Source organism: Scyliorhinus canicula, chromosome 6 (assembly GCF_902713615.1).
Source record: "Scyliorhinus canicula chromosome 6, sScyCan1.1, whole genome shotgun sequence".
In the NCBI taxonomy this organism is placed as follows: domain Eukaryota; kingdom Metazoa; phylum Chordata; class Chondrichthyes; order Carcharhiniformes; family Scyliorhinidae; genus Scyliorhinus; species Scyliorhinus canicula.
Window position 1 is genome coordinate 86,124,584 of NC_052151.1, and position 9,671 is coordinate 86,134,254.

The following is a 9,671-nucleotide window of genomic DNA, read 5'->3' on the forward strand; positions in this document are numbered from 1 at the left end:
ATTGGAATAATTGCATAACTGTTTGAAAGCTACCGTTGATTTATAGTAATATTTGTTATATCTATTTCCTTCCAGGCTCGGAAGCATGCATCTGCAGTGCTGACAGCAGAAAAGGTGCCGTAATGAAATTCTTCATATTTGGATTCACCGTGTAAGATATGCAAGATCTCCCTCGCATACACCTTTGCTTGGGTCAAGCGGAAATTTCAATTTATACATCTTTTTCCTTTGATCTTGGAATTACATAAATGTTGTTTAATATGAGACCTTGGATATTTTAACTTGACATTGGTCCCTCATAACATATTAGGTCAAACAATGGCAGTCTCAATCATATTTGCTAAAGTGGGCTGCAACTGTCTGTGACAAGTTGCATCCCTCTCTTAACTGATGAGCATATCTCAGCATCTTGAAAGTTTGAAGAGTGCAGTTCAAATTTACTTATTTTTACTGACCTGATATAAGTCTTGCATTGTTCTGTACTGGAAATGTTGGTGTTCTTATCAGTGTTCTTTTATGCATATAGAAGCAGTCTGTTAACCTTTAGAAAATTGGGACTTGCATGGTGAAACTGTAAATATATCCACTAATGAATACTTCAGGTTTGCTTGTGTATGTTTTGTACTTTTTGTACATGCATTGCATATCATTACAAATATGTGAACTTGAAAATATGGTCCAATAACTGGAAAGTTATTTAATATTTTAATTGCGTCTGTATAGCAGACAAATAAACACTTTAGATTAATTTACACCTGTGTATTTGAATTTGTTATTATCTTTGCAACGACCATACAGTTTGAATTAAGTCTGGTCTTCTACATGTAGACACATAGGTCCAGATTTACATGGAGCCTTCCAGGAACTTCCAAATGGTAGGCTGTGCCTGGAAATGCAAGTCTCCTGCTTCCGACTAATCCAAATTTTGCTCGTGGGGGAGGAAGAGCGTGGTTCACACATGAGAAACTCAAACTCAGCAAAGCTATTTGAGCTCCCTGCTGAGTTGAAACAGACCCCATTTTGCCTGTTACGAGGGTCTTAATACTGTGTGGGAGTCACACATTATGGAGTGGATGTAAAGGCTGGTGAAGAGTGGATAAGATCTGTATAACTCATGATCTGAAGTTATTTAAATCCCCAGCCCTTTAAAAATAAAACATCCTGCTGATTGAGAGTTTTAAACTCTTCTAGCAGTTTCAATATTGGAGCTCCTATGAATACTTGGCATATTTATCAAAGTTGGAATTACCTCAATAGGAAGGGTTCTGGGTTCATAGTTTGACAGCTCAAAGAGGCTATCAAAGAATAGACTATCTGATGTGGGATTATGAATAGAAGTTGGGCAGCACGATGGCGCAGTGGGTTAGCCTTGCTGCCTCACGGTACCGAGGTTCCAGGTTCGATCCCGGCTCTGGGTCACTGTCCGTGTGGCGTTTGCACATTCTCCCCGTGTTTGCGTGGGTTTCGCCCCCATAACCCAAAGGTGGATTGGCCACGCTAAATTGCCCCTTAATTGGAAAAAATTAATTGGGTACTCTAAATTTTTTTTAAAAGATGAATAGAAGTTTGTTTTTGCAAGAGATTAACCACTTGAGATTTTAAAGGTTTGACTGAACTTTCATGAATGAGGTTTTTTTGTTCAGTGAAGGCAGTGTAACATTATTAGAACTTTATTTCATCTCAAAATGACTCCTGCAATCTGAGTATGCATGGAGCGTGTAACGGGTGGGTTGGTTAGCATGAGATGACATGCAGAGGGGATGGGGGTAGTGGTGGGTGTGAGGGATAAAGGGCCTAAATTGTAAAGAAACACTGGCATAAACTCCCAAGGTAGAGTTTTAACCTCTGATCTCTTCTCCCGGGGTGGCAGGCCTTACTCCATCCCGCACTCACCACCACTACGCCCTCAGACCGAAGTTCATCCATTCGGGGGCCTTTCTAGCAAAGCTGGCAGCAATCCAGGAAATTTCCTGACTTCAGCCACCCACATCAATAATTAAAATCTGGGCCACATAGTTTACCAGGGGCGGGTTTAGCACACTGGGCTAAATCGCTGGCTTTTAAAGCAGACCAAGGCAGGCCAGCAGCACGGTTCAATTCCCGTACCAGCCTCCCCGAACAGGCGCCGGAATGTGGCGACTAGGGGCTTTTCACAGTAACTTCATTAGAAGCCTACTCGTGACAATAAGCGATTTTCATTTTTTTTTCAACCTGCATTAATTCTGCTCACTGAAAATTTTCAGTTGGCACCCCTTTTACATAAGTGCAACTATCAACTGGTCAGATAACTACTCTGTGATTTCTTTGCTTTTCTTCATTTGATGCTTTTTCATTGAAAAGTAATTTTTATTTAATTAAATTTGTTCCATTTGTTAGCTGGCATCAGGTTCATAGATATAAGCGAGCGGGATTCTCCCTTTTGGGGAACAAGTCCCCACGGCCACAGTCCGGGGTGTTTTCTCTGTTTTCCAGGGGGCTAGCAGGGCCCCGGCGTGCGTCATGCAGCTCTGGCTGCCTGTGGGGCCCTGCTGTCTAGACCGTGCGGCCGCGTGTACGCACGGCGGCCGCAAGCGGGTCTGCGCATGTGCGCGGCGGCCCAGTTTGGCTCAGGCGCTGCCGACATGTGGACCCACACAGCGGGCCCGCGCAGAGGAAGGGAGGTTTCCCCCCCCCCCCCCAGATCCTGATGGCCCGCCGTTTGATGGCCCCCGATCGCAGGCCTGGCCACCGCTGAATCAGATTCCCCGGCCCCCCACCAGGACTGGCGCCGTGGGTCCGAGCTCCCGCAGGGTGGTCCAAGATGTGAACCACACCAGCGTGAACTCGGAGAATCGCCGCGGGGGCCTCTTTCGATGGCCCTTGACCGCGTGCGCACGTGACTGGTGGGTTTGTGGAGAATCGCGGAAGCACCGTCGCGCCGGATTTCCGGCGTGAATGGCTATTCTCCACCCCCGCGCTGGCCGCGATTCAGGCGTCGTGGGTCGGAGAATCCCACCCATCATCATCACTTAAAGGATATGGGTTCCCTCTCACTTCAGCAAGCTCCTACTGAAACAATTCTGTATGGATGTTTGCCACCTATTAAACAAGTTTAATTATCCCTTCTTTGGCAAATGCATGATGTGGAGATGCCGGCGTTGGACTGGGGTGAGCACAGTAAGAAGTCTTACAACACCAGGTTAAAGTCCAACAGGTTTGTTTCAAACACGAGCTTTCGGAGAAAGCTCGTGTTTGAAACAAACCTGTTGGACTTTAACCTGGTGTTGTAAGACTTCTTACTTGGCAAATGCAGACACACACAAATTAAATTTATTATCAAGTGTATGTTTGAACATCATCAAAAAGTGTGGTGCTGCCCAGAATCGGACACAATATCGCAGTGTTTTATAAAGATTCACCAAAGCCTCGTTGCTTTTTGTACTCCCTCCTTTATTTGTAAAACCCAGGACACTATATGTCTTATTTCTAATTTTTTCCAAACTTCCCTGCCTTCAATGATCTGTGCATAAATACCTTCATGTTAGCATTGATGAATCTGAAAGAATCACTTGGTACTCCGTTCAGTTCCAGAAGTCAAAAAGGTTTATTTGTTACTCCAGCAGGGAGCGAGTGGCCGGCTAACCCCAAGCTCTCTCCAAAGAACAAAAGGGAAACATCATCATTTATACACTTCAGCTAAGTAACAGCCCAGCATAGCTGACCATGATCCAATCATTTGTTAACAGGCACAGTGGGATGGTTTAGGGGCTGGTTTAGCACAGGACTAAATCGCTGGCTTTTAAAGCAGACCAAGGCAGGCCTGCAACACGGTTCAATTCCCGTACCAGCCTCCCCAAACATGTGCCGGAATGTGGCGACTAAGGGCTTTTCACAGTAACTTCGTTTGAAGATGACTTGTGACAATAAGCGATTTTCATTTTCATTTCATGGTGTAATCTGCAGTTGAAGGTTTATTCATGACTTACTGATGTTATCGGACCCCATGTCTCCTGTCCTTGTTTCTTTGCACATCCATTTCCCCTTATTGTAATCTTGTCAGGGGCTGGTCGCATTATCCTTAACTTTGCCCTCATTATCCTTAACTTTGTCAGTGTCTGCTCCCATTGTCCCAATTTGTATTAGCGAAAGGCAGCACGGTTTTGTGAAGGGGAGGTCGTGTCTCACTAACTTGATAAGAATTTTTCGAGGAGGTCAAAAAAATGATTGATGCAGGTAGGGCAGTGGATGTTGTCTGTATGGACTTCAGTAAGGCCTTTGACAAGGATCCTCTTGGCAGACTGTTACAAAAGGAGAAGTCACACGGGATTAGAGGTGAGCTGGCAAGATAGATACAGAACTGGCTAGGTCATAGAAGGCAGAGAGTAGCAAGGGTGCTTTTCTGATTGGAGGGCTGTGGCCAGTGGTGTTCCGCAGTGCTGGGACCTTTGCTGTTTGTAGTATATATAAATGATTTGGAGGACAATGTAACTGGTCTGATTAGTAAGTTTGCGGACGACGCAAAGGTTGGTGGAATTGCGGATAGCGATGAGGACTGTCAGAGGATTTAGATCGTTTGGAGACTTGGGCGGCGAGATGTCAGATGGAGTTTAATCCGGACAAATGTGAGGTAATGCATTTTGGAAGGTCTAATACAGGTAGGGAATATACAGTGAATGGTGGAACCCTCAAGAGTATTGACAGTCAGAGAGATCTTGGTGTACAGGTCCACAGGTCACTGAAAGGGGCAACACAAGTGGAGAAGGTAGTCAAGAAGGCATACGGCATACTTGCCTTCATTGGCCGGGGCATTGAGTATAAAAATTGGCAAGTCATGTTGCAGCTGTATAGAACCTTAGTTAAGCCACACTTAAGAGTATAGTGTTCAATTCTGGTCACCAAACTACCAGAAGGATGTGGAGGCTTTAGAGAGGGTGCAAAATAGATTTACCAGGATGTTGCCTGGTATGGAGGGCATTAGCTATGAGGAGTGGTTGAATAAACTCGGTTTGTTCTCACTGGAACGACAGAGGTTAAGGGGTGACCTGATGGAGGTCTACAAAATTATGAGGGGCATAGAGAGGGTGGATAGTCAGAGGCTTTTTCCCAGGGTAGAGGGGTCAATTACTGGGGGGCATGGGTTTAAGATTCGAGGGCCAAGGTTTAGAGGAGATGTGCAAGGCAGGTTTTTCACACAAAGAGTAGTGGGTGCCTGGAACTCGCTGTCAGGGGAGGTGGTGGAAGCAGGGACGATAGTGACGTTCTAGGGGCATCTTGACAAATACATGAATAGGATGGGAATAGAGGGACATGGACCAGGAAGTGTAGAAGATTTTAGTTTAGACGGGCAGCATAGTCGTTGCAGGCTTGGAGGGCCGAAGGGCTTGTTTCTGTGCTGTAGTTTTCTTTGTTATTTTTCTTTTTTCTTTTGTCTGTATTCATGAGGATAAGTCTGGGGGCTGGTGATACAGGATGTTCCGACTTAACAGGCTGTTTCTGTCTGACTCAGTGTGGATCATTTTTCCCAAAGAATGTGGTCAAGTCAAAATGTGGTCAAGTCCCACCATGCTTTGAGTATGTTGTTTTAACCCTAGTGCATACATTTGCTTCTTGATGTTTGCTACAGACATTAAACATATTTGTATTTGTTACATATTAAGTATGCAGGTGCCTCTGCCTGGGAAGTGCCCTCTAACCATCCCTTCTTTCCAATGTAGGGAAATCTATTGTCAACTTGTCGGACTCACCCTTCAACCAGCCAAAATCAAAGTCCTCAGCAGAGGGCTCAATTTCTGTACCACCACGAAAATGGACCTCATCAGTCTGCGGCATTCACGGAGGAATTCATCAGGCAAATGAGGCTCCAGGAGTTCTTCCACAGACCCCAAGAGGCCAACAGCGAACCCAATAAGACAACTAATAAACCGGAACAGCAGAGCGAGAGATCTGCGGTGCGGCAACCGAAGAGGAAAGCGTCGAATTGGACCATCTGGAAGGCCGCTGCCCTAGACTTGACATGTATGCTCAAGCCGTCAGGAGACGCGTCAACGCCAGATTCATCAGTCATATTCACAAGACAGCCCCGAACATCACCCAAGCACAACGCAACAGCATCCTTGCTCTCAGGACCAACCACAACATCGTCTTCAAACCAGCAGACAAAGGAGGGGCCATCGTCATACTGAACAGAATGGACTACTGCAAACAAGTGTACCGACCACTCAACAACCAGGAACACTACAGATAGTTACCCGCAGATCCGACCAAGGAACACACTCGCCAACTCAACAGACTGATCAAGACCTTGGATCCAGACCGTCAGAGCATCATACGTGCTCTCATCCCACGTACTCTCCGCGTTGGAGATCTCTACTGCCTCCTGAAAATACACAAGGCCTACACAGCAGGCGGTCCAATCATATCAGGCAATGGGACCCTGTGTAAGAACCTCTCTGGCTACATCAAGGGCATCTTGAAACCCATCGTACAAGGAACGCCCAGCTTCTGTCTCGATATGATGGACTTCTTACAGAAACTTAGCACCCATGGACCAGTTGAACCAGGAACATTCCTCGTCACAATGGACACCTTGGCATTCTACACCAGCATCCCCCATGACGATGGTATTGCTGCAACAGCCTCAGTACTCAACACTGACAACTGCCAATCTCCAGACGCAATTCTGCAACTCATCCGCTTAATTCTGGATCACAACGTCTTCACCTTCGACAACATGTTCTTCAACCAGACACATGGAACAGCCAAGGGGACCAAATTCGCATCTCAAATCAAATTGACCATATGCCAACATCTTCATGCACAAGTTTGAACAAGACCTCCTCACCGCACAGGACCTTCAACCGACGTTATATATCAGATACATCAATGACATTTTTTCCTTTGGACCCACGGCGAAGAATCACTGAAGCGACTACAGGATACATCAATAAGTTCCATCCCACCATCAGACTCACCATGGACACACTCTGCTCCATCAAGGACGTTTGCCTCAGGACTTCACTGTACTGCAAGCCAACAGATAACCTCACGATGCTCCACTTCTCCAACTTCCACCCTAATCACATTAAAGAAGCCACCCCTATGGACAAGCATTCTTTATATACAGGATCTGCTCAGACGAGGAGGAGCATAACAGACATCTACAGACACTGAAGGATGCCCTCATATGAATGGGATATGGCGCTCGACTCATCGATCGACAGTTCCAACGCACCACAGCAAAACAAACGCACCAACCTCCTCAGAAGACAAACACGGGACACAACTGACAGAGTACCCTTCGCCGTCCAGTACTTCGCCGGAGCGGAGAAACTATGATGCCTTCTTCACAGCCTTCAACACGCCATCGATGAAAACGAATATCTTGCCAAGATGATCCCCACACCCCCACTACTTGCCTTCAAACAACCGTGTAAACTCAAACAGACGATTGTTTGCAGCAAACTACCCAGCCTTCAGAACATTGATCACGACACCACACAACCTTGCCAAGGCAATCTCTGCAAGACATCCAGATCATCGACATGAGTACCACCATTACGCATGAGAACACCATCCACCAGATACGTGGTACATATTCATGCGACTCAGCCAACGTTGTCTACCTCATACGCTGCAGGAAAGGATGTCCCAAAGAGTGGTACATTGGCGAGAGCATGCAGATACTGCGACAACGGATGAACGGACATCGCGTGACAATCGCCAAGCAGGAATGTTCCCTTCCAGTCGGGGAACACTTCAGCAGTCAAGGGCATTCAGCCTCTGATCTCCGGGTAAACATTCTCCAAGGCGGCCTTCAGGACGCGCGACAACGCAGAATCGGCGAGCAGAAATTTATAGCCAAGTTCCGTACACTTGAGTACGACCTCACAGGACCTTGGATTCATGTTGCATTAGATTCAGCCCCCACCATCTGGCCTGGGATTGCAAAATCTTACCAACTGTCCTGGCTTGAGACAATTCACAACTCTTTAACCTGTGATTATCCCTCTCTCCAGTTGCTCCGTCTGGACTGTAAAGACTTAATTACCTGCAAAGGCTCTCATTGTCTTGCATCATTGACTTTGTCTATATATATATGTTTCTGGAACCCAACTCTTCATTCAATTTAGGAAGGAGCCGTACTCCGAAAGGTAGTGATTCAAAACAAACCTGTTGGACCGTGGCAGCACGGTAGCATTGTGGATAGCACAATCGCTTCACAGCTCCAGGGTCCCAGGTTCGATTCCGGCTTGGGTCACTGTCTGTGCGGAGTCTGCACATCCTCCCCGTGTTTGCGTGGGTTTCCTCCGGGTGCTCCGGTTTCCCCCCACAGTCCAAAGATGTGCAGGTTAGGTGGATTGGCCATGATAAATTGCCCTTAGTGTCCAAAATTGCCCTTAGTGTTGGGTGGGGTTACTGGGTTATGGGGATAGGGTGGAGTTGTTGACCTTGGGTAGGGTGCTCTTTCCAAGAGCCGGTGCAGACTCGATGGGCTGAATGGCCTCCTTCTGCACTGTAAATTCTATGATAAACCTGGTGTTGTAAGACTTCTTACTGTGAATCCCTCCTCCGGTAAGGGGACTGGGTATAGTACCCCCTTAACCAAATTTGTTAATTTTTATTGACCTATTTGATTCACCCGATATTCCTTGCCTCTTGTGCCGGCAACGCGACTTCAGGAATTCCGGTCATCTGAATCAAATTGATGTTCCAAATTAGGTTGTTCCTCTCATATGAAACGTCTTACTGGCTTCAATTATAGTTTTTACCTCCTTTTGTCATTCACGGTGCAGGCCATTATACCCCAGGCCAATGCAAAGATTAAGTGTACTCCTACTAGTGTGTGGGATATTATCCTAATCCAAGGATAGATGTTCATCTTCATCCCCCAGTTCCAGACCTTCTCCCACCAAGTCTGATATTGTCGCTCCTTGTCAGTTTCTTCCTCCAAAATTTTAATCTTTATAACTGAATGGCCAACATAAGTCTTGATTCCTTGAACACCTCAGCTAAGTGTGGGATGAGGGCCTGTTTTGATTCCTCATAATCTTGTAAGTAATCATGTAGCAGATCCGTGACGTCAATAATCTCAGTCCCTCTGCGCCTGATGTGAATGATTCTGGCCTGCCCTATGGTGACAGGTTGCAAAGGCGTTAAGCAGAAATCTGGCTGAAAGTTTGGGCATGGCAGGTTATGATAATGGTAGGAGCTCTTGGCTGTGGCGATGCAATATTTTCCCTTTCCTCCGTAAGCTGCCCTGGCAAAGTGCATGGGAGCAGGTGTAATCTCTAAGACATAACCATGAGCTCTGTTGAACCCACATTCGTCCAACTCTCCCTGTCCCACCAGGTGGGGGCACACCATACTGTCCCCTTTCTGTTTACACCCTGTGAGGGAGATCCCATTTAATGTATTATTCCTGCGTGTAGCAGGGGTCTCGATGAGATAGTACCGCGGGAGGTGTTGGCCCGTACGATTCCAGTGTACTCCAGTTGGTAGGGAGGGAATGGCTCTGAGTCTGGTATGATAGGGATCATCAGGATCACCCCTACCCCCATTATATTACCCATTTTGCAATCGGGGATTGCTGAGTATACTCTGGTTAGTCCCTTCAGAGCACAGTTGTCCAACGTCCCTTGTCATCTGGCTAGCTTAGCCAGTTGTGGGTTGTGTATCCAATCAGGCATCTCTCC

General features: G+C 46.5%; 1 protein-coding gene across 4 annotated transcripts in view; it reads left to right on the plus strand.

Moving 5' to 3' along the window:
* Window positions 1-752, plus strand: part of LOC119967288 (zinc finger containing ubiquitin peptidase 1) — a 37,145-nt gene extending 36,393 nt beyond the window's left edge. For all 4 annotated transcript variants that reach the window (XM_038799619.1, XM_038799620.1, XM_038799618.1 and 1 more), the window contains one exon: window positions 76-752. In XM_038799619.1, coding sequence (XP_038655547.1) covers window positions 76-123 — 48 coding nt within the window. In that variant the 3' untranslated portion in view covers window positions 124-752. The remainder of the gene's footprint in view (window positions 1-75) is intronic.
* The last annotated feature ends 8,919 nt before the right edge of the window (window positions 753-9,671 follow it).